The sequence below is a fragment of the Planococcus citri genome, chromosome 1, assembly GCF_950023065.1.
Source record: "Planococcus citri chromosome 1, ihPlaCitr1.1, whole genome shotgun sequence".
NCBI classification, from domain to species: domain Eukaryota; kingdom Metazoa; phylum Arthropoda; class Insecta; order Hemiptera; family Pseudococcidae; genus Planococcus; species Planococcus citri.
In genome coordinates this window covers 6,150,128-6,175,237 of record NC_088677.1, presented here as the reverse complement: position 1 = coordinate 6,175,237, position 25,110 = coordinate 6,150,128, and the positions used below count along the sequence as shown (strand labels likewise).

The 25,110-nt window shown below is 33.6% G+C and overlaps 1 protein-coding gene across 8 annotated transcripts in view; it reads right to left on the bottom strand.

Moving 5' to 3' along the window:
* Positions 1-4,538: 4,538 nt before the first annotated feature.
* wake (wide awake) overlaps positions 4,539-25,110 on the bottom strand; it is a 492,350-nt gene continuing 471,778 nt past the window's right edge. For 7 of the 8 annotated variants that reach the window (XM_065364759.1, XM_065364768.1, XM_065364775.1 and 4 more), the window contains 17 exons: positions 22,948-23,026; positions 17,572-17,675; positions 17,165-17,437; positions 16,977-17,090; positions 16,664-16,852; positions 16,301-16,523; positions 13,241-13,373; positions 13,031-13,141; positions 12,711-12,929; positions 12,464-12,630; positions 11,263-11,418; positions 10,920-11,175; positions 10,640-10,852; positions 10,350-10,557; positions 10,177-10,270; positions 9,941-10,085; positions 4,539-5,846 (listed from right to left, as the gene is read on the bottom strand). In XM_065364759.1, coding sequence (XP_065220831.1) covers positions 5,505-5,846; positions 9,941-10,085; positions 10,177-10,270; positions 10,350-10,557; positions 10,640-10,852; positions 10,920-11,175; positions 11,263-11,418; positions 12,464-12,630; positions 12,711-12,929; positions 13,031-13,141; positions 13,241-13,373; positions 16,301-16,523; positions 16,664-16,852; positions 16,977-17,090; positions 17,165-17,437; positions 17,572-17,675; positions 22,948-23,026 — 3,026 coding nt within the window. In that variant the 3' untranslated portion in view covers positions 4,539-5,504. Of the gene's footprint in view, positions 5,847-9,940; positions 10,086-10,176; positions 10,271-10,349; positions 10,558-10,639; positions 10,853-10,919; positions 11,176-11,262; positions 11,419-12,463; positions 12,631-12,710; positions 12,930-13,030; positions 13,142-13,240; positions 13,374-16,300; positions 16,524-16,663; positions 16,853-16,976; positions 17,091-17,164; positions 17,438-17,571; positions 17,676-22,947; positions 23,027-23,830; positions 23,848-25,110 lie in introns of those variants that run through there. The other variant, XM_065364795.1, reaches the window with a different exon arrangement.

The following is a 25,110-nucleotide window of genomic DNA, read 5'->3' as shown; positions in this document are numbered from 1 at the left end:
GGCCGCGTTCAAAACGGGGGTGGGAACCTCGAGAAGTTCCCCTGTTAACAAAAAGCGAAACTTTTTTGGCAAAAAATATTTTTTTTTGCAATTTTTGTCGAGAAAGCGAGATACATATTTTTTTGCAACTTTTTTGATTAAAAAAATAAAACATTTTAAGTAGGTTATTTTTGGGAAAAGTTGATTTTTTTGGAAATTTTACTAAAAAGCGTTACTTTTTGGTATTTTTTGGCAAAGAAGCGAGACTTATGTGTACTTTTTTGAAAAAAATTTAGAGTTGGCATTTTTTACGAAAAAAGCTCCATTTTAAGCAAGAAACGAGACTATTTGGCAATTTTGACAAAAGGAAAAATTTCTTGCTGAGTATTTTTTTCTGCAGAAAGCAAGACTTCGACAAAGGGCTATTAATTTAGGCTTTAACACCTTTGCTAAAAAGACAGTGCAGCCAGTTGGGAAAGAATATCAATATTATTAACATTTTTTTTTTCTTCAGAAAATTACTTTTTTAAAAAATTTATAAATAAAGTACCTTAGTGACCAAAAGTTACTTTTAATAACTTTGATAACTTCGTTATACTCGAGTACGACGAATTTTCATCAAAATTCAAAAAGAACCCAACAACAGAATGTATAAATACACTATGTAAACAGGTAAAAACTCGATTAAAAATCGTCCTAATTAGCCTTGTACAGAGACAAGGCAGGAGGCAGTTATACGATGACGATGAGACGCACAGGATGAGAATTTTTCCAGCATACACACGTAGCTATTTTCTTGCTTTTGTTTCTACGATGGCCGTTAGTAGTGTTACCATGGTAACGATAATTAAACGAATAAATTCTTTTGATTCTTAACTGAAATGAAAATTTCTTCGCGAGATGTCACGATAAGTTTTCGTTTTATCAAATTAATTACGTAGGAATAGAAGAACGCAGCTCGAGCTCGACATTTCTCCTCAGTCCTCATTGTACCTACGAGTACCTACAGCAGCACGAGTTGAAGTGGTGATACAGAAACATAGGTACGACCCAGTACGAGAAGAGTCAGAAGAGTGTACTGGGGCAGGGGTTTCGAGAAACAATAAAATTCCATAATGTGTGCTTAATTAGAGCGAAAATTCATCGTCTTATATATTATAATCACGAGGCGACGGCGACGCTGCGCCGCCAGCAAGGTGTCTCGGATACGTTCGATACAGTTTTCAATTAATTCCAAGACTCCGGAGAATTTTTGAAAGATTTCCTTTATCCTTTAGCTCTGGGAACTGGCACACTTCATTATCTGAATTACTGAAGCTCGTGTCGGGTGCTTCGTTGATTATATCGAATACGTTGCTTACTAAGAACGCACCCCGAGAAGGTAAACGAGGAAAATTACCAATTTGGAGATGAAGTTAGGTTAAGGAGACATCTAGGTACCTATCAATTTAATTTTTGTAACTTCATACATGGAGTAATTGCTCCCCCTCCCCAATCCACTGGAACGACTTTATTCTCAAAGAGGACATCGTAAAGAACATTTTAAAGAAAACTTGCCAAAAAAAAAGTTGATGCCAAAGTGCATTTTTCGATTTTTTGTGAATTTTTGGAAGTCAAATTTAAGCCAAAAATGAGAAAAAAAATCAAAAGTTTACCAAATTGATTTGGATTTCTAAAATTTGAGATACCCTATTTTAGACCTACCAAATCGATTAGAAACGGTTTCACACCGTTTTGAGCAGTTCTGGAGCCTCCAGAAATTTTTTGAAATTTGAAATTTCCACAAAATCACATCAAACGAAGCTGGAAATTTGAAAATCACGCTGCACTCCAACTTAAACACGCCATTAAGTCGACTTCTGATGAGTTCAAGTCATTTTGGAGCCTCCAGCGATTTTTCAGAAATTACTGGAACCTCCAGTAGATTTTTCAATGCTCCAAATTTCCATCAAATCTTACCAAACAGAGCAGAACGATTTCAACACGCTATTGAGTGGACTGCAGTTGGGCTCAGTCCTTTTGGAGCCTCCAGCAATGTTTTCGAAAATTCCAGGAGCCTCCAGTTCATTTTTAAAAGTTGCATTTTCCACAAAAATTTATCAAATGCAGTCGAAAAGCCTTTGCAATCGACTGCAGGTACATTTCAAGTCGTTTTGGAGCCTCCAGCGACTTTTTGGAAATTACTGGAGCTTCCAGCCAAGTTATTTCGGACAGATTTTGAGGCATTTTTTGAAAAACGAAGGAATCTAAAAAGCTCTTAGAGGCTCCAAAACGAATTGAAACTGCGAAATTTACTGGAGGCTCCAGTAATTTCCAAAAAGTTGCTGGAGACTACAAAGAGACTTGAAATCTACCTGCAGTCAACTTCATAGCATATTAAATGAAATTTCGTGGAAAATTCAATTTTCCAAAATTTACTGGAGGCTGTTGGAATTTTCAAAAATGTTGCTGGAGGCTCCAAACTGACTTGAGACCACGTGCAGCCGACTCGAGGGCGTGTTGAAATTGACGTGCAGAGTGAATTTTGGATTTTCGGATTTTTTAGGAGGAATTAGGTAATGTAAATTTCGATCATTGAAAAATCTGTTGGAGGCTCCAGTAATTTCCAAAAAGTCGCTGGAGGCTCCAAAACGACTCGAAATCTACCTGCAGTCGACTTCATAGCGTATTGAAACTAGTTTGCAGAGTGAACTTCGTTATTATAACTCCATTTGATGAAACTTAGTGGATTTTTCAAGTTCAAAAAAACTACTGGAGGCTCCAAAATGACTTAAACTTACCTGCAGTCGACTTAATGGCGTGTTTAAGTTGGAGTGCAGCGTGAATTTTGGATTTCCAACTTCATTTAATGGGATTTTGAAGAAATTTCAAGTTTCAAAAATCTGCTGGAGGCTCCAGTAAATTCCAAAAAGTCGCTGGAGGCTCCAAAACGACTCGAAATCTACCTGCAGTCGACTTCATGGCATATTGAATTGAATTTCGTGGAAAATTCAATTTTCAAAAATCTACTGAAGGCTTTCGGAACTTTTCAAAACGTTGCTGGAGGCTCCAAAATGACTTAAACTCGTCAGTAGTCGACTTGATGGGGTATTTAAGTTGGAGTGCAGCGTGAATTTAGGATTTTCAACTTGATTTGATGAAATTTTGTACAAATTCCAAGTTTCAGCAATTTTCTGGAGGCTCCAGTAATTTCCGAACAGTTGCTAGAGACTACAAAAAGACTTGAAATCTACCTGCAGTGGACTTCATAGTATATTGAATGAAATTATGTGGAAAATTCAATTTTCAGAAATTTACTGGAGGCTCCAGTAATTTCCGAACAGTAGCTGGAGACTACAAAAAGACATGAAATCTACCTGCAGTCGACTTTCATGGCAATTGAATGAAATTTTTTGGAAAATTCAATTTTCAGAAATTTACTGGAGGCTCTAAGAAATTTCAAAAAGTTGCTGGAGGCTCCAAAATGACTCGAACTTACCAGCAGTCGACTTGATAGCGTGTTCAAGTTTGAGTGCAGCGTGAGTTTCGAATTTACAACCTCATTTGATGAAAATTTGAGGAAATTTCACGTTTAAAAAATTCACTGGAGGCTCCAAAACTGCTCAAAACGGATTTAAACCGTTTCTAATCGACTGGACAGGTCGAAAATAGGGTATATCTCAAATTAGTCAAATTTCAGCCTTCTAGGTAAATTTGGTAAAATTTTGATTTTTTGTTCTTATTTTTGGTTCAAATTTGATTTTCAAAAATTTACTGGAGGCTCTAAGAAATTTCAAAAAATTGCCGGAGGCTCCAGAATGACTTAAACTCACCAGCAGTCGACTTGATAGCGTGTTTAAGTTTGAGTGCAGCGTGAATTTAGGATTTCTAACTTCATTTGATAAAAATTTGAGGAAATTTCAAATTTAAAAAATCCACTGGAGGCTCCAGAACTGCTCAAAACGGCTTGAAACCGTTTCCAATCGATTGGACAGGTCGAAAATAGGGTATATCTCAAATTTCAGTCTTCTAGGTGAATTTGGTAAAATTTTGATTTTTCCCCCCATTTTTGGCCAAAATCAGATTTTCAAAAATTCACCAAAAATCAAAAAAAGCACTTTAGCACTTGAAATTTTGACTAGTGATGAATTTTTGCATACTCTTTCGATTTAGCGTTGTCCAGTTCAAAAAATTTCGTCTGAGTCCTATGTTGGAATGCAAAATCTGCGATTTCGGCTCATCTGTCGATCAAAATGGCCGTCATTTTGTTATCAGGGTCAACTTTTTTTTTTGGCAATTTCGTTTTGAAATATTCTTGTGATGTCCCCTTCAAGAAAAAAGTTGTCCCAGAGTATCAGGAGGGGGGGGGGAGCAATCACTCCAAATTTTACCATTTGCCGGATTGTCTATCTCTGCGTTACCTTCAAAAATCTCAAATGCAACAAAGTACCACTAACGTGACATTGGAAATATCAGATTTACCTTTTCGACGACTTTCTTCGACGCGAACGAACGCAAACTAACTAAACCTGCCTTCGACGATCTTCACTATTTTAGTACTCCTAAAACAACAAAATCCATTTAAAACATCAATCATAACATCTTTTATTTTATCAACTTTGTTTTTTTTTTAATTAATTTTTTTTTTTCAAATACACATTCAATATATAAATGAAATGGCTAAAAAAAAAAGGTCGTACGTATGATAAATACTATACATAACACTGGTAAAATACATTACAATTGTTTAAAATAATCTATAACTATATTATACGTATAATCCAGTCGCTAGAATAACTTAAGGGTCTTTGGAGAGTGGATGGGGGGAATGGGACCAGTAAAAAAAAAAATCGTAAATACACCGGCGTTAACGAAAACTGTAGGTGAATTTCGAGCCGGGTACATTTTTCTGGGCAAGAGTAGATAATAAATCTCAATTTAAAACTCACCGAAGCTGAAGCGGGGGTGTCGATGGCAAAAATTGCCACGTAGCTAATCAATCGACGACAACGACGTTAGCGAAAAAATACACACCGACGACGCGAATATCGACGACATTTTTCTACTGTTCGATGGCATAACCATAAAATTCTATATCGATATACGTAAAGGGCACATAAACGTCGACCATTTTCGACGAAGCGAGCTGAAAAACAGATAAAAAGGTTAATTTTACCGCAGTCTCGGTCTACGTACGATGGTATCGAACGCGCTGAAATATACAGAATCCGATTTACTCATTTATGATTCAGGTTTCTCGACGATTTACCTTCGCGATAGAGCGAGCTTGAGGGAATCGCGATCTTTCACACAGGCACTTGGCAGCCTATTCTATTGATACCATCTTCAGACAGCGGCGATTATCTTATATAGATATGATGAGACAAATTATTCGGTCGAACACAACGATTACATTACATACACAATATATAATAAATAAACGTAAAATGCACAAAATACGCGAGGAAGAGGGTAGTGTAATAAGGGGAGAGGGGAACTAGGATGGCAACAGGCAGATTTTCAATGTACGTAATACAGTAGGGTATCTAAACATAAGACGACGATTGTTTGGAATCGCATTCGATGGCAGCTAATACGTTGCTTTTACGTCGCACGTAGAGTCTCCCCGAGTTCCAAGGCGACTGCAGTTGAACCGGTTTGAAATCGTCTCTAAGGCATCGTTCGCGAGCACCGATCACCGAAACAAGGCAAAAATTACTCGTGTCTTCTTCGGTATACACGACGGGCTCGCGACCTTTCAGCAAAGCCGACATGTTGGTTTGCTTGATGAAAAGTTCGACTAGTTCGCGAGCCGTTGTTTTGCTGTTCACTTGGAATTTAAAGTTGACGTTCAGATTATCTAGTCCGGTGTTGTACGCCGCGTGTACCTGCGAAATAACAATAATTCGTTAGTATTTTCCTATTTCAAATACGCTAATGAAATGAGATAATGGGCAGATGTGTATTGTGTATCGTATAAATCATTCCTGGAGCTTGAGGTGACTTTGTTGTAAATCAAAATGTTATCTGTCGTTATTAATCCGCAGATAGGATGAGTCGAGAGACAAATCAAATCCGCAAATTTCGCTAGAATTCGGATTTGTGGCTTATTTGGAGTTGAAATTTACCGGAAAATTTTCTAACTGTTATATGGGAGTAGGGGTAGGGGGAGAGGCAGCTCTGCCATATGAGACTCGAAATGAATCAATTCGTCGAGAAAAACTTCAAAATAAAAAATCAGGCCATTTAGTGGGACATTTTTCAAATACTTTGTGATTTTTTTTGCCCCCTGAGGAGGAAGGAAACAAAGTTAATACTTCAATCTGTAGTTTTTGGTTCGAGTATTCCAAATACAATGGAGATTTTTAGCAAAACTGCTGAACTTCAAAAGCTCATATCTCAAGACTGATCAAACTTTGAGCAAATCTGTTCAAGGAGAGTTAAAAATCATAGATTGAAGATTCAAAATCAATAATAAAAAATCAAAAAAGCACGAAGTCCAATTTTCTTAGTAAAAATTCAACTTTTCATGATGAATACGAGTACATCTGGATGAGGACTACTATTAAAAAAAATTGCAACGCAGATAGCTTTTTTATATTCTTCTTGGTAAAAAAACATTCAAAATGGTATCAACACCTCAATGTGGGGGGGGGGGGAGGGGGAGGAGACAAAAATCTGCAATTTTGATCGAAATGGGGGGGGGGATTCAAGCAAAGTCACATATCGATTGCTACTTTGAAAAATGCCCCGTTTGAAAAAAGAATTCATTTTTTCGATTCAACCCCCCCCCCTCATCAGTGTCCCAAAAATGGCTAAAATCCCAAACAAAATCAAAATATCAAGTGGAGCATCATTTGTGGGGTTTTCAGGAGTGTTGGACTCGAAAATGTATTCATTTTTCAAATACGACCTCTTGGTGTCCTTCCACCTATAAAATTTTGAAAAAAAACAAAAAAAATTACAGAAAATGTGATGTTACGAAATCAAGAAATTATTCCTAAAAATTTCAGGAGTCAAATTTCAAAATCGATTGATTTTTTAAAAAAATGTTTCTTCAATGGACTAGCAAGGCTTGTACTAAATTTTTTCAAAAAAAAAAAAATAGTAGGTAGACAAAAAGTAACAGTGAGCAAACATTTTAATGTACTTGGAAAAAAAGTCACAAAAAAAAGTTGAAAAGAAACCTTTCTGTCCATTATTTTGGACATAAAAGCGAAAATTTTTGGCATTTTGTGTCAAACAAGTAGAATTTTGATAATTTTAGCGAAAAGCAAAACTTTTTATTGGCAATTATTGAAAAAAATTAAGACGTTTTGGAATTTTTAAGAAAATACAATTTTTTAATAATTTTTGATGAAAGGAGATTTTTTTTTACAATTTTCGACAATTTAAGGAAAAAAGCGAGAATATTTCAGCAATTTCTTTTTTGCAATTTTTTTTTGGTAAAAAAATGAATTTTGTTTAAAAAATGCAGAAAAAATAGAGACTTTGACAATTCCAGCAAAAAAGCAAGGTTTATTGACATTTCAATTGGAAATTTTGGCTACAAAAGTGAGAATTTTCGACATTTTTGGGCAAAAAAGCAAGTTTTTAAGCATTTTTTCAAAAATTATTTTTTTTTGAAATTTTTGGAAAAAACCGATACTTGAAGCGATTTTTTGGAATTTTGGCAAACAAACGAAAAATGTTCACCAATTTCAGGTAAAAACTAAAGACTTTTTTAAAGCAATTTTTGCCCTTTTTAAAAAAAGAACAAGATTTTTTTTTAGCGAGAGAAACTTTTTTAAGTTACAACTTTTTGGTGAATAAAAGTGACTTTTTTCAAAAAATATTGACAAAAAGAGATTTCGACAACTTATTTTAGCAGAAAAACAAGTCTTTTTGGCAATTTTTGGTAAAAAGTGAGACATTTGACTTATCACGATTCCAAAAAAATGTAAGCCAAAAAAATCACTGGTTTTTTTTAAAGCACAAGACTCGAAAAAGAAACTGTGGAAATTAAAAAATTCAGTCAAAATCAAGGCAAAAAATGATCATATGACTTTTTTTTTTTTTTTTTTTTACGAAAAATCGAGAATTTTTAGCAAATCTTGGCAAGAAACGACACGTTATGGAAATTTTGACAAAAGCTGAGAATTTTAATTTAATAATTTACAAATCAATCAAATGACTTGTTTTTTGGATTTCAACACAAAATATTTTTGATTTGAATTTTTACAATCCCCCCCCCCTCCAATGTCAAATTAAATTCGCAATTCATACGACCCCTTGGTGCCCTTCCACCTATAAAATTTTGAAGAAAAAAAATTATAGAAATGTGATGTTCAGAAGTCAAGAAATCATTCCTAAAAATTGTAGGATTTAAATGTCAAAATCGATTAATTTTTTTGATTTTTTCCCCAACAAACTAACAGGGCTTGTGCTAAATTTTTTCAAAAAAAACTTTACTTAGTAGGTAAACAAAAAGTAACAAAAAAATGTACTTATGTACTTATAGAGAAAAAAACCACAAAAAAAACTAATACATTTTATTTAAAAAAGTTAAAAAGAAACGTTTCTCTCAATTACATATTTTGGTCATAAAAGTGAAAATTTTTGGAATTTTGTGGAAACAAGTAAAATTTTGGTTATTTTAGCGAAATGAAAAACTTTTTTTTGCAATTTTTGAAAAAAATTAAGATGTTTTGGAATTTTTTGAAAAAATTAAAACGTTTTGAAATTTAAAAAAAAAATTAAGACGTTTTGGAATTTTTTTGAAAAATACGATTTTTTAATAATTTTTGATAAAAGAAAGAGATTTTTTTTACAATTTTCGAAATTTTGAGAAAAAAGCCAGAATATTTCAGCAATTACTTTTTTGCAGTTTTTGTTGAATAAGTGAAAATTTTTTCCATTTTTTTTGGTATAAAAGTAAATTTTGTTTAAAAAGTGCAAGACTTTGACAATTTTAGCAGAAAAACAAGGCTTGGCAATTTTTGGTAAAAAGGAAGACATTAGACTCATCACAATTCCACAAAAATGTAAGCCAAAAAATCACCAGTGTTTTTAAAGCACGAGACTCGAAAAAAAAACTGTTAAAATAAAAAAAATTCAGTCAAAATTAAGGCAAAAAATTGTCATATGACTTTTTTTTTAATGAAAAAAGGGAGAATTTTTAGCAATTCTTGGCAAGAAACGACACTTTATGTAAATTTCGACAAAAGCTGTGACTTTTAATCTAATTAACAAATCAATCAAATAGCTTGTATTTTGGATTTCTACACAAAATATTTTTTGATTTTGGATTTTTCACAATTCCCCTCCCTCCCCCCTCCAAATGTAAAATTAAATTCACAATTTTGAAGAATTTTTCTTGTAAAATTACGCTTTTTTGACGGATATCTGACTGCATAAAAAATTTGTCAAAGTATTATTCAGCTCTTTCATATTCCATCTCTCTATTTCAATTTATATTTCGTGTCACAGTTTTTTTTCTCGATTTTTTCATACATGACTTTTCATTTCAAACAATTATTCATCGTTTTAGTTTTCAAAAGTTTCTAAACGAGAATTCAATAACCAAAAAATTTTTAGATTTGGTTGAACTCACGTAGCACCAATTGAACAGTCTTTTATTATGCATTTGAAAATTGACCTTGTTGATTTTTATCACTGGTTTTTTGTGAATAAAAAAAATCCTTGAAAATTTCAACCCTAGTTAAAAATTAAATCGTGCCAAGAGCCTCCCAACTTTGAAAAAAAAATTCAAAAAATTCAATAACGCAATTTTTCTTAAAATGTTCTTAATTTTTGCACGGGGATTCTTCCAAGCCCCCCTCCCCCTTCCATTCATTTTCAGTTCCTCAAAATGACCCCATTTTTAAGAAAAAAAGCTGTCTTCAGTCCCTCAAGTAATTTTTGGCTCCTCAGTAAAAAGCTTTAAAACTAGTAGAAAAATCCAAAAAATGAAATGGAAATTTTCCCAAAATTTTCAACGTACTTGTAGAACCGCCGAACTAGGAACAGGTACTCGAATCCCATCGTCATCTTTTTCTTCCTCTATATCAGCTACTTTAGGTGGTGTGAGTAACTCGTCCAACGACACCGAATGCAAACTACCCGAAGAGCTGTTTTCTGCGGTCAATCTGCGTAAAAAAAAACACCACAAAAAATGTATCTCTCGTTTCCATATTTGTCAACCATAAATCTTGCTGATCAACTTTTGAGAATACTTACGGTGTGCTTTGATCGTACTTCTGTGCAGTCTGATCGTCGGTCAATTTGGTCAGCGTGTCTTCGCTTCGAGACGTTGTTACAACGTCAATTCCACCTAGCGTGTTAAAATTCCATTTTAGAATCGATATTTTCGTATTTTTTTCTCATTATTTATAAGGTAAGTAAATGCTTACTTTCGCTATCCGTAGCAATAACTTCGACCGGAGATGGAGGTTTGGTTGGCAGCTTCATCGAGGGCTGAGTATTCTGTAAAGTATCGCAGGTCAAGTGTTGTTCGCTGCGGCTTATTTCGTTGGGCATCCGACCAAGATGACGACCGACTCCGACACCAGGCCAGCTACCTCGTGACTTGGCTGTTTTAGGATCGGGTGGTTGCAAATACTGCGGAGATACGAGATATTTAATAATTAACACAGCTATTTGTATAATTTGAAATTGCTTTATTAGTCGTAAAATCACTTACGCAATGAGATTCGTTGGAAGGAAGGGTACGTTTCGGATGAACGTTTAGCAAATGGCGCATATTAGTTGGCGAAAGCGATAATCTGTCTCGAGCGAATGATATGGCATCTAACAACCATCGGCCTCGCTTCCACGACGTGTTCAATTGCGTGTGTAAATTCTCCAGCTCGCTCAACTTGCTCTTGGCTGAACTGAGCTCTGATGAGCTGAAAGCCTGCATCAAAACGAATGAAATTTGAAATTTTATACTCGATTTTCTCTCATTTTGCTTCGGGTTTTACCTTTCTTAAACTATGCTGAGCTAAATCTATATCCATTTCAATAATACAACTCAATCTAGAGTACGTTGAGATCAAATCCAATTGATAGGTGCCAAAGTGTACCATTTCGAATACTTGAACGGTTAATGGAAGCAGATCGGATCTTTGAAGCAATAATTCGCGTTGACCAGGCATTGAACAAGCTGCCTCGACCGGAGGCACTACCATGATTAAGCTGACGTCTTTGCTTACTTCGATTACTTCGGCGTCGTATAATCTGCGAGCAAATCATCGTACAAATTAGGTCTCGAGAATCATTTTTTTTTTCAAACAAATTATAACATGAGAAGTTGACAGAACTAACCTATGATTAGCTGCGTCTTCTTCCGGCACTTCCATATAAGTAAACAGTCTTCTAGCGGTAACGGCGATTTGTTCAATGAATAATCTTTGCTGGTGAGTAGCGTTTGTCAAACTCTCCCTCAAGTTTTCCTTTTTAACCAACCATTCCCATTCTTCACTGTTCGAAACAAAAGTAATAAATAGTAAAATTAATTCAAATTATTACATATGTCGACTCGATAGCGTGTTTAAATTGAAATGCAGAGTGAATTTTGGATTTCCAGCTCTGTCTGGTCAAATTTTATGGAAATTTCGAGCATTGAAAAATTTGCTGGAGGCTCCAGTAATTTCCAAAAATCGCTGGAGGCTCAAAAACGACTTGAAATCTACCCACAGTCGACTTCATGGCACACTAAAATTAGTCCAGCTCTGTTTGGTCAGATTTTATGGAAATTTCGAGCATTGAAAAATCTGCAGGAGCCTCCAGTAATTTCCAGAAGTCACTGGAGACTCCAAAACGACTTGAAATCTACCAGCAGTCGATTTTATGGCATACTAAAATTAGTTCAGCTCTGTTTGGTTAGATTTTTTGGAAATTTCGAGCATTGAAAAATCTGCTGGAAGCTCCAGTAATTTCCAAAAGTCGCTGGAGGCTCCAAAACGGCTTGAAATCTACCAGCAGTCGACTTCATGGCATACTAAAATTAGTCCAGCTCTGTTTGGTCAGATTTTATGGAAATTTCGAGCATGGAAAAATCTGCTGGAGGCTCCAGTAATTTCCAAAAATCGCTGGAGGCTCCAAACCGACTTGAAATCAACCATCAGTCGACTTTATGGCATATTAAAATTAGTCCAGCTCTGTTTGGTCAGATTTTTAGGAAATTTCGAGCATTGAAAAATCTGCTGGAGGCTCCAGCAATTTCCGAAAGTCGCTGGAGGCTCCAAAACAACTTTGGCATACTGAAATTAATTCGCAGAATGAATTTTGGGTTTCCGACTGTATTTGATGAAATTTTATGGAAATTTCAAGTTTCAAAAATCTGCTGGAGGCTCCAGAACTGCTCAAAACGGTTTAAAACCGTTTCCAATCGATTTGGCAGATCGAAAATGGGGAATATCCCAAATTTCAGCGTTCTAGGTCAATTTGGGAAAATTTTGAATTTTTAAAAATCTTTTTTGGCTTAAATTTGACTTAAAAATCAATAAATAATACAAATACTAACGCAGTCACGTGAGGATTGTCTCTAATTTTACAATGGGGCGGAATATTTGGCGCTCTGGACGGAACTAGGACTTGTAGAGAATCCACCGAACTTCTCATCTTAAGGTAACTCAAATATAATCCTCTCGGCAGCTTGATACTGCTAACTTGATGATATGTAATTTGATCCTAACCACAAAAAAAAATGCGCGATTAAGTATATATCACAAAATCATCCGCATCGCAGCAAGAAAATATAAACAAATTACCGGTATAGACGACATTAAAATATCAGCCACGTTCGATTCGGCTACATTAACGATATTCGTACGTTTTGTCAGCTTTGCCAACGGAAGCCATCTTAAATTTAACACGGAAACGGATTTCGGAGAATGAATATAATTTATCACAGAGATAACTATCGTTCCTTCGGCATCTCTCACTAATTTATGGTATAATTTACCCAACTCTTGGATACTGAGGGCAGTCTGCAAGTAAAAGAAAAAACACACACACAATATTTTAAAATATAAGTTTGTTTTGTTTCAAAATGCAGACACACGTGACCAATAATTAAGCAATTTCTCACTTGCATATGAGCCGCCGCTTGCAACAGTTTGATTCGAAATACCGCACCACTATTCTGAGATTTTTCCATATCGGTTTTCAACCATTTTAAATCACTCCAACTGAACACAACCTGTATCGAAAAAACAACCGTTTTTAGTTATAAGATCTATTTTTGAGTAATAAATTTTCAATTAAGGCATAATTGATCAACTCATTATTCATTACAAACCTTAAAAAACCAATGAAAGTCATTGTGTATCTTTTTCGGATACGTTTCATCGACTTCGATGACTGGCAAGAAATCTTCATTTGTGACCAACACTTTGTCTTCGTGATACAGCAAACATGATAGATAAACTCCCCTGAAGAAAAAAAAATACAAAATTTATCGTCAAAATTTAAAATTTAAAAACGAATGAAAAATTATTTGAAAAACTTTTGGCAGGCTTTTTTGTCATGGGATTTAATTTTAGGGAGGGGAGAAATTGGGTCAGAACTCATTCAACACGAAATTTCTATCAATAGAAGCTACAAAAAAAAAACAACTGATAGATTAGAAAGGAGAGAGTTAATAGAAAATATCAAAGTTGGATTGAAAAAATAATAAAAAGTAGTACTTTTACATGAAATTTTTCGCTGGCAATTTTTTCAATTAATGTTTCAACAATGAGGGGTAACGCAAAAGAGGAATTTATTCAAATAAAAAGTTTTCTGGTCCATCAAAAAAAAACTAGAAAAAATATTTGTATCAGAAGTATCAAGTTTTTGAAGGAATCTGGTAAAAATTGATTCAGAACAAGGGGGGGGGCAAATGTTTCCAATTTCAAAGAAATGGGCAAAGTTTCATTGGAAATGAGGAAAAAAGCAGTACTTTTGGCAGGAATTTAAAAAAAATGTTTGAATGAAGGATCTAGAAGGACGAAAGGATCTATTCAAGCCAAAAAATTTTCCATTTTTGGACACAACTGAAAAAAAAAGCAAAAAACTAATTTACATTAACAAAAAAATCAGGCTTTTACCAATAAATTTTTTCAAGTTCTCCAATTTTGAGGAGAGGTCGGGTAAAAATTCATTCAAATCGAAATCTAAACTAATATTTTTCTATTTTCAAAGTAAATCAGAAAAAAAGGTAAATTTTGAACGTTGAGAATAAATGGAATATTTCAATGTTTGATTTGAAAATGTTTGACAAGAAGGACATTTCTCTAATCCAATTTTTGTTTCGATGGGGGAGGGAAGGAAACAGGAATCTATTCAAGTGAAAATTTTTGTTATTTTAAAAAGAATTTAGAAAAATAAAAAAAAATAACCAGAAGACAATTAAAAAAAGAAAAAATCAAGTTTTAAAAAAAACAGGTAGAACAAAATTAGGGAATTATGCAAGAAAAGCAGGACTTCCAGTAGGAAATTAAAAAAGCTATTTCGATGGAGAGGGGGAGAGGGGCGGGAATTTATTCGAGTCAAAATTTCAGTATTTTAAAGAGAATTTTTAAAAATGAAAAAAAAATATTTTGATGGAGGGGAGAAGACCGAAATCTATTCAAGTCAAAATTTTTGCAATTTAAAGTGAATTTTAAAAAACGGAAAAAACAAGCAAGGAAACAAATGAAATATTTATACTTGAGTTTGATAAAAAAAAATATTTTAAAAATAAAAAAAATGGAAAAAATCAATATTTTTGACAGAGAAAGATATTCAAGTCAAAATTTTCGTATTTTAAAGAGAAATTTAAAAAAACAAACAAACAAAATCTTCATAAGTTTGATTTAAAAAAAGAAAAAAATGGAAAAAATCAATATTTTTGACAGAAAGATATTCAAGTCAAGATTTTTGTATTTTAAAGAGAAATTTAAAAAAACAAACAAACAAACAAATAAAATATTTATGAGCTTGATGATGAAAAAAAAAAAAAAAAAAAAAATGGAAAAAATCAATATTTTTGACAGAAAGATGTTCAAGTCAAAATTTTCGTATTTTAAAGTGAATTTTAAAAAATAGAAAAAACAAACAAACAAATGAAAATATTTATACTCAAGTTTGATGAAAAAAAAAGTGGAAAAAATCAATATTTCTGACAGAAAGATATTAAAGTCAAAATTTTCGTATTTTAAAGAGAATTTAAAAAATGAAAAAAAAAATGGAAGAAATCAATATTTTTGACAGAAAGATATTCAAGTCAAAATTATCGTATTTAAAGAGAATTTAAAAAAAAGAAAAAAAACAAACAAACAAATATAATCTTTATAAGTTTGATTAAAGAAAAAAAAAAAAAAAAAAAATGGAAAAAATTAATATTTTTGACAAAAAGGTATTCTACTCAAAATTTTTGTAGGTACATATATTATAACGAGAATTTTAAGAAAACAAAAAAAAAACTGAACAAACGAAAAATTTCTAGTTTGATGAAAAAAGAGGAAAAAAATCAACTTTCAAAAAAGTAGCAGAAAAATAGGGAGTTTTACAAGGAAAGAAGCAGGACTTTCAGTGGGAAAGATTTGAAATAATATTTCGGGAGGGGGGAAGGATAACAGGAGTCTATTCCAGTCAAACTTTTTGTATTTTAACGAGTATTACAAAAAAAAAGTGAAAAAAAAACGAATGGAAAATTTTCAAGTTTAATATGTACCTATGTAAAAAAAAAAAAAAAAAAAAAAAAAAAAAATGGAAAACTTGAAAACCTCTGAATGACGACCAACGTAAAGTAGTGGCTCTCAAATGCAAATTTAATTTCTTTCATTTTTTAGGTTTGGGTAAAAATTTGTCAAAAATCGGATAAGGAAGCCTTCAGTGTAATATTTCAAATTAATGTTTCCAGTTTTTTTTTTCTTTTTTTTTTTTTTTACTTCAAAAGGAGCGGAAATTAATTTGGATAGCTCAAAATTGAGTTCTGGCTTGTCAAGAATAAACTAAAAACTCAATTCAGCTGCCCAAATTAATTTCCAGGCTTTTTGGAGAAATTCAAAATTCTGGAAAAATCAAAAATCGCACTGGAGGCTCCAGAATGGCTAAAAAAAAAAAAGGTGGAATCCTCTTAGCAGGGGTTGATATCAGCTTCAAAACAGATTTTATTCGATCATTTTTACTGAAAAAAATACCTACGTTTTATAAAAATGAACATTAATTCCAGAAAATGTGTTTTCAAAAATCCAAAAAATCAATTCGAGCAGCTGAAATTTTGGTAAAGGAAGATTCAGATTAAAATGCTGTTTCCAAAAATCACATTTTGACAAAAGGTTCCCTCATCAGGATAATTTTCTCTCCCCCATACACCAAAAAATACTGTACCAACCTCCTCAGATGCTTTTGGAATTTCGACGCAGCGGTAAACAATTGCTTAATGGTGGTCTTCTTGCGACGCTGCTGATTCACCAACAACTCTCCACCTTGTCCGTACAACTCGACGTTACTCTTCAAATACGGATGCTGCACTACAACGTTACCAAAAACATCATCGAACGTTTCCTTCATGCCGGACGAAAATCTGATATCTTTATCGGTGACATCTTGCCAACCTGCAATGCGAATACAAATGCACAGAGTTATTAAAGTCGTCCTCAAAAGCTCACATCGTCACGCACTAAGCAAGCAGTGATCGCTGATTAGTGATTACGATAGCGGATACGAGTACGTCGCAGATGAGCTAATCACTTACTAGATGGCACGATGAATAACGGAGTTGATAATTTATACGCGCTGTATCCTTTTATATTACCGCTGGCTACTCTCACGTAATACGATTGACCTTTACGTAGGTTATTAATATGGTATCTCATTTGTCTGGTATCGGCGACTTCGTAATGACCGCAAAGCGAGCAGAAATCCTTATCAGTGCTCCATTGTACTGTGTAAACAGACGAACAGAACGAAACATTAGCAATTAGCATTGGAATTCCGCATCACACCAGCTGGATGGATGTGAGATGAACTTGAAGTTTTGCTGTATTTTTATTAATCATTATTATTACCTCTAAATTTAGTAGTAACCGATGAATTTTTACTCTCGCTTTCTTGAAAGTATACCATGAGCGAAGAAACACTGGTCACTTCAACGTTGACTGTAGCCGGAGGATCGGGAGGTCCTGCGAGAAAAATACACAATCGTAATTAATATCGAACTAGTACATCATTTTTTTTTTCGAATTTTGACACTTACTTATCTGTTCGAATCCCATAAGCATTCGTTTCAGTCCTTTGGCTCGACGTTCCCATATCGAGTACGTTTTATTCTGAGATCCACCACTGCCACTGCCACCACCGCTGCCGCTGTCGCCCACCGTTATGGACGGAATATTACTCGAAGACGACGATAACGAAGATCCATCTGATTCGATGTTCAGTCTCAAAGAGCTGCCCAATTCTTGGACTCGGCGTTCGGCCTCGTGCAGCAAATGGTACAAATGATTACGCATATCATCTGCGCTGTAAACTGTTCACACAAATTCCATTTTTAAAAAAATAATAATAACAACGCAGACGAAAATACACATACTCGTACATTAGAATCAAAAGATTAGTGTTGTAGTTTGACCGTTAGGTAATTAAAAATTTCAAAATACTCACATTTTCTTCCTTCTTGAGCACCATAAGTCACTAAAACCTTCACCAAAGGTTTATTATTACTCAGTACCGCAACATCGAGTGGAGAAAGCCCATCGCTGTTCACGCTGCAAGTGACAATAAAAAAATATTTCTTACATTAAAATCTTCATCGCCATTTCCTCTTCGAGAAGCGAAACGTTAAATATGTAATTAAATATCATTACGAGAAAGAGAGAAGCGAGTAAAAATTATGAAAGGTAAAGTACTTGTATCAAGCAACGGTTAATACCGAGTTTTTATTATTTTTTCTTTTAGCTTTCACGTTTTCCCTCACGTCTTTTGAAGGGTAGTTTTCAGTTTAAATGAAAACATAAAATTGTAAGAAAAATTTCGGCCCTAGATAGAGGTGTCTTTGGAGAGAAAATGAATTATTATCATTCTTGAGATGGGGAGGACTATTTCAAAAAACTTTGGTGCCAATTTTTATAGCCACTGTGGTAAATTTCAAATGCTCAAGAAAAATTTTTGATTCGGTTTTTTTTTATTTTTAAAAATTAACACCACTGTACTCCAAAATATGCACATATTCATCCATTTTCATTTTCAGAAACTAAATTTTTCAATGTTTTGGCTTGATTAATACGTAATATTCGAAATAAAAAATTTTCAAAACACAAATTCATTCTATTTTTTTAAAAATTAGAGGAAAAAATTGAGCTCTGAATCGCTTCGAATACATCAAAATGAGAGAAAATTAACCACTAGGGTATATCTAGTCCTTATTTTAAAATTTTGCTTTTTTCATGTTACAACCACTTGAATTTGTTAGATTTTGGGAGAAAATTTCAGAGTTGATTTATTTAGAAAAAAAAAACTACTCAATAGAAAATTTCTGCGACACAATTTTTTTGGATTACTCTTCTTTCAAAAAATATCCCTTTTAAAAGTAACTTTGGTAACCAAAAATAGTAGAAAAATTGATAAAAAAGTAAAGAAAAAAGTAACAAAAAAAAACATTACAAATTCGGAAGTATTCTGTTTTTTATTTCAAAAAGTTGAACTATTTTAGAGCTTTTTGATTTAAAAAAAAAACAATACTTTTGGACAGTTTGCAAAAAACTGTCAATTTCAGCAATTTTGTCAAAAAACGAGCATTTTTGAGAATTTTTGGCAAGCAATTCATTTTTTCAGGGTTTCTTGGGGAAGGGAGAGGAGGGTTGGTCCCCAACACCCCTCCCCCTATATTTACGCCACTGGACAAGAAAATGATACTTTTTGGCAATTCCTGACAAAAAAGCAAAACTTTTGAATTCTGATCCTTTTTTTGGAAAAAAGCTCAAAATCTTCAGTGATTTTGCTAAAATGCAACAATTTGACAATTTTAACAGAAAAGAAGCGTTTTTTTGGGGAGGGGGGGAAATATCATCAAAAAAATCATATTTTTTCGCAATGACTTAGGTAGATATTTTCGAGAAACGAGACTTTTTAGCGATGTTGAGGGGAAAAAACGAGACTTTGCTGTATTTTTTTTGGCAATTCCGGGTAAAAAAATCAAAAAGTTGAATTTTTCACCATTTTTTGGCGAAAATTAAAACTTTTGGACAAATTTTTGGAAAACAGCAACACTTTTCAGAGTTTCTCTCTCAAAAAAAAAATAAAATAAAAAAATACAATTTCTCGCAATTTGACTGACAAACGATTTTTTTTGTTAACTTTTGAAAATACAAGTATTTTTAACAATTTTTTGCAAAAAGAAGGACTTTTTGATATTTAATTATTGGCAAAAAAAATACTTTTTCGCAGTCTCTGCTATAAAAAAGAGGGTTTTTAGAACAACATTTCGTTTAAAAAAACAATTCTGAGCAAAAAAACCAACCTTTCAGAGGCTTCTAGAAAAAAAAATCAAGACCTTTTTGGAGTTTTCTTTTTGCAAAAAACGACAATTTTCAGAGAGAAGTCAGACTATTTGACAATAAATAAAAAATTTAGTTTTTTTGGTATTTTTGGAAAAAAGCGAGACAGACTTTGGCAATTTAAACAAAAAACAGAACTTTGTAAAAAAAAACCATGAAATTTAGAAACTTCACTAACCAATTTATTTTTGGTCAAAATTGCTGAAAATAACCTTCTTTTCAAAAAAAAACCCTCATTTGCCCTTCCACCCATTTATGGAAAATCCTTCAACCTTATAATATCTCCCCCTCATTTTTTCTAATTCAGTGATGGGGGAGGGAGCCCCGTTCGGCCTTTGAGAACGAATGCCTTTTATGGAGCCAGGGAGGCTTTCTTTCTTTAAATCAGGGAATATTAAAACCAACTCTGACGCAGAAACGAAACTTTGATTTTTGAAAATTTAGATTGTTATTTTATTCAATTTTTGTCTTTTTGAGGTTCTAAGTAAGTGGAAAGAGCTAGAGAGATGAATGCAGCGGCGTTGAGTAGGGAAAAATAAGGGCTTTCAAAAGCGACCTTGAAAATTTCAGGCCCATATGCACAGGGTGTCCACAAATTGAAAAACCGGTTTGGTCAAAAAATTCAAACTGGTTTGTATTGGCGCAATGTATTTTACACATTAAGGCGACAAAAGTGTGATATGAATTTTTTGAAACCGGTTCAATAATTTGCAACCAGTTGACAAAAAGTACCCAAAAATCGTAGATAGAGAAAAAAGCTTGAAACAAAAGTTGTAGAACGTGAAAAATTACACAATTCTGTCCAATCACATTTTGAAACCGGTTCATTGGTTCTCATTTAGCAACCAGTTTTTGACAATCACCTAAAAGTTAGAAATGGAGAAAAAAGCTTGAAACAAAAGTTGTAGAGGGTGAAAAATTGAACGATTTTTGCTGATCAGATTTTGAAACCGGTTTATTAATTTGCAACCAGTTATCAAAAATCACCTAAAAATTAGAGATCGAGAAAAAATCTTGGAATAAAAGTTGCGGACTTGCAAAATTACACAATTTGCTGTTCAATTACATTTCGAAACCGGTTCATTCAGCAGCCAGTTTTTGACAATCACCTACAAAATTGAAGATAAGAAAAAAAAGCTTGAAACAAAAGTTGTAGAGCGTGAAAAATTGAACCATTTTTGCAGATTAGATTTTGAAACCGGTTCAATAATTTGCAACCAGTTGATCAAAAATACCCAAAAATCGTAGATAGAGAAAAAAGCTCGAAACAAACGTTTCAGAGCGTGAAAAATTACACAATTTTGTCTAATCACATTTTGAAACCGGTTCACTGGTTCGGATTGAGAAACCATGTTTTTGACAATGACCTAAAAATTGGGGATAGAGAAGAAAGTTTGAAACATGAGTTGATGTAGACGTAGAGTGTGAAAAATTGAACCATTTTCGCAGATTAGATTTTGAAACCGGTTCAATAATTTGCAACCAGTTGACCAAAAATACCCAAAAATCGTAGATAGAGAAAAAAGCTCGAAACAAACGTTTTAGAGCGTGAAAAATTACACAATTTTGTCTAATCACATTTTGAAACCGGTTCACTGGTTTGGATTGAGCAACCATGTTTTTGACAATCACCTAAAATCATAAGTTGTAGACCTAGAGTGTGAAAAATTGAACCATTTTCGCAGATTGGATTTTGAAACCGGTTCATTAATTTGCAACCAGTAGACCAAAAATACCCAAAAATCGTAGATAGAGAAAAAAGCTTGAAACAAACGTTTTACAGTGTGAAAAATTACACAATTTTGTCTAATCACATTTTGAAACCGGTTCACTGGTTTGGATTGAGCAACCATGTTTATGACAATCACCTAAAATCATAAGTTGTAGACCTAGAGTGTGAAAAATTGAACCATATTTGCAGATTGGATTTTGAAACCGGTTCATTAATTTGTAGCTCTACAACTTTTTTTTCAAGCTTTCTTCTATATATCTAAGATTGTCGAATTTTGGATATTTTTTGTCAACTGGTTGCAAATTATTGAACCGGTTTCAAAAAATTCAGATCACGTTTTCATCGCCTCAGTGTGCAGAATACATTGCGCCGATAAAAACTAGTTTGAATTTTTTGACGAAACCGGGTTTTCAATTTGTGGACACCCTGTGCATGGGCCTGAAATTTTCAAGGTCGCTTTTGAAAGCTCTTATTTTTCCCTACTCAACGCCGCTTCATTCATCTCCCTAGCTCTTTCCATTTAGAAATAAAATCCACCAAGCACTACTTTTGGGTCATACTGTAACTTATAAGGAAATGGGGGACTAAAAGTACTTGAGTAACCCAAGAAACATTTATCGAAACAACTTTTTTATTGCTTATCGTTTTATTGCAATTTTTTGTCAATGGGGGGGGGGGGGGAGGGAGGGAAAGTACACAAAAAATAATTAAAATTGATACAACAAAAATTCAACTCGAATAATTCTTAAAAAATTGAAGAATGAATAATTAAATTCGAATATAGTCGCATTTCTTTGATTTTTCAACCGTTGGCAGAGGGGGCAGGCTATCCCAGCTCAAGACCCGAATCCAGGTTTCAATGAGAAGAGAGGGGATCAAGAATTTTTTTCCATAACAAAAAACCAAAAAAAAAATCAAAAAATCAGCAAAACCATTTTCTTTTGCGAAATTTGAATTTTTTTTGTGTTTCGACATAGATGTGCCCCTCCCCCTCACCCCCAAACAATAAAAAAATCACTCGAATTTTTATACTAGTCCAAAAAAAAATATCTACCTTTACGGTGACTTGTTCCAAACCTATTTTTCGATTTTTTTTTTTTTTTTTTTTTTTTTGAAAAAGGGAAGAAAGGTATTTTTGCTCCAGCAATGAGAGTAGCCGAAGAGGACACAAAATGTTGAAAATATTTTGGTGTTTTTGAGAAAAATTCTGAACCACACTTTCTAAATCTTTCAGCACAATTTTCTGAACGTTTGATGATTAAAGTTCTTTTTTTAATTCTTTTTTTTGGACTGAAAATTGCAAAATTTTATGATATTCTTCAGGAAATAACTTAATTTCCTGGACTCCTCCATAAAGGTGAAATTCCCAGTCTCTTTCCAATGAGTCGAAATTTGAGCAAAATCTCGCAAATGAGATCATTTAGATCATTAAAAATCAACAAAAACGAGTAGAAGGTACAAAAAAAAATCAAAAAGTGGTTAAAACTGTCACAAAAACTCATAAAAACTATCAAACGTTGATTAAACATGGCAAAACTTGAGCGAAATCTCCCAAATGACTCAAATATAAAAAAAAACTCGTCAGAAATTGCAAAAATTTAATTTAAAAAAATACCCAAATATCCTACCATTGAAAAGTGCCAAAACTTTGGGAAAAAATCGAGCAAAAATTACATAAAATATTGTTGAAAGTTGTTCTAAAGTTACGTAAGAAGAAGAACGATTATCTAAAATTGATAAACTAATTCATACCTGTTTACGTCAACTTCGGAAGATTCCAAAATACTCTTGGTTTTCTCTACGTAACCATGCTCGACGGCGGCGAACAAAGCTGCAAGCACAAAATTACACCAACGATCGTTAGTCCACTAGTTGTACACAAAAAGATCATCGCAAACACTCTAAATTAATACACGATACACGACACTGGATGGGTACGAGAGTACCACGAGTAGGAGTACACCATAGTCTCCGTATACTCCGTTATTGGTACACCTTCACTTTAGCCAACTAAACTAATAATACGAATTCTCTTTTATCGTAACACCTTAAAAATAAAATGAGCGAAGAAAAAAAACACCTGTTCAGTTCGACTCATTTCTATAATAAACACGGCCGTCATTTCCGCATCTCTTAACATCAAACAGTGGAGAGTACGAGTAAAAACAACCCGCCAAAAAAACGAAATTAAAATTTGAATTTACACAACAAAACGACTCTTTCAGTCGACTTTCAATACATATTTAAAACCATCAAAACAACAGCAAATTTGTTATAATGCGAACTTGGAGATTGCTGATTGTTCGACAACGATGAAAAACAAATTTCGCGCCAATTTGTTGGATATAACTTTGCCTCGCCTCGTTTTCCTCCTTCCTTTTCGTTATTTTTCGCCGTTCTAATTCCAATAATTTTATAATATACTTTGTGGTCATGAACCGCGCTGTGCAACCGGTTCTCTGTACGATCTGCTAAAAAACTTTCGGTTCCACACACACACACGCAGAAATTTCGTCGAGATAATTCAATAGGTACTTAATACTTTACTCGTGCTTGTACTCATATAATCTACCTACGTACATATTATATTAGGCATAAAGGGGTACACCTGCCCATTGAATAAGTATTATGATACCTGATGTATTGTTATTGTTCGACGGCGAAAAATACACGACTAAATGAAAATAATAAGAATCGCTGTATTATGTACAATCGAAGAAAACAAATAAGTAATCATTGACGCAATTACTCTTGTTAACTTGCCATTAATCATCGCTCTCTGCTCTGCTCTGTTCTCTGTTGCGGCTGTGTGTAAAACACAATTAATTCATCGTTTCGAATAAGGCGCGCTTTACGGGCACGTCGTCGTCTATACGCATTACACACTAGTGTAGTAAGAAATAATAGTACTATATGGTAAACCGGTTTATGATTAAATTCTGAAATAATCTGCCGCGCTTCTTTCCTCATCTTCGTCATCGTCATCACTTCAGTGGTATAAGGTATCTCATTCTCAACCACGATATGTGCATAGAGTTCACGTAGATACGAGTAGATACAAGGTGTCCTTACTCAACGGCCATTATATGTACGACTTCGAAATGCTTTGAATGAGGGTATTCAACGTGAAAATCATTGAGAATTCTTCAACACACAGAAAGGGGCAGAGGAGAAACCATGCATAATAATGAAAGTAACTTAACTACACATCTTTTTCGGGACTTCGTGGGAACACTCAACATTTCAAATAAAAAAGCACTTCATGAAAAATCTCAATCAGAGACGGGCTGGGGGGTGAGGGGCCAAAACAGAAAAATTTACGCGAAAAGTTAGAAATTTTTGAGAAAAATTGGACGAGTTGGAAAAAGTTGAGAAATTTGGAAAAGTTGGGAAGAAATTGTGTAAGCAGAAAAAATCAAAGAATTAACAAAAACGTGAGTTTTTACTTCTTGAAAGTTATGAATTTTCAAAAGTTTTCGCCCCCACTTCGCTCGAGCCAAATCGTTTTCCTATTCTTTTCTCTGATCAAAGTTGTAAGGTCGAAAAATTGATTTCCAACATCTAAAATAATGTTGTCTTATTTTTGAAAAAGCATCAATTTTTCAAAGCTTTTGCCCTCGCTTCGCTCGGCACTTTATTCCTATTTTTGAAAATATTACTTTGTAAGTAATTTCTTGATAACTTTTGTTGAAATTTTTGAATGATGAAGCTATGAAAATTAATCAACTATTTGCGCCAGTTATTTTATTTTTCGAATTTATCAATTTTTTCAAAGCTTTGGCTCTAGCTCACTCGGACAGATTTGAATTTTATGGTACAATTTTTCAGAAATGTTTAAGAATGAAAAATTAACCTCAAAAATTTAATAAACATAACCAAATCAATACCTACAGGGTTGGTACCAGTGCACAAAGA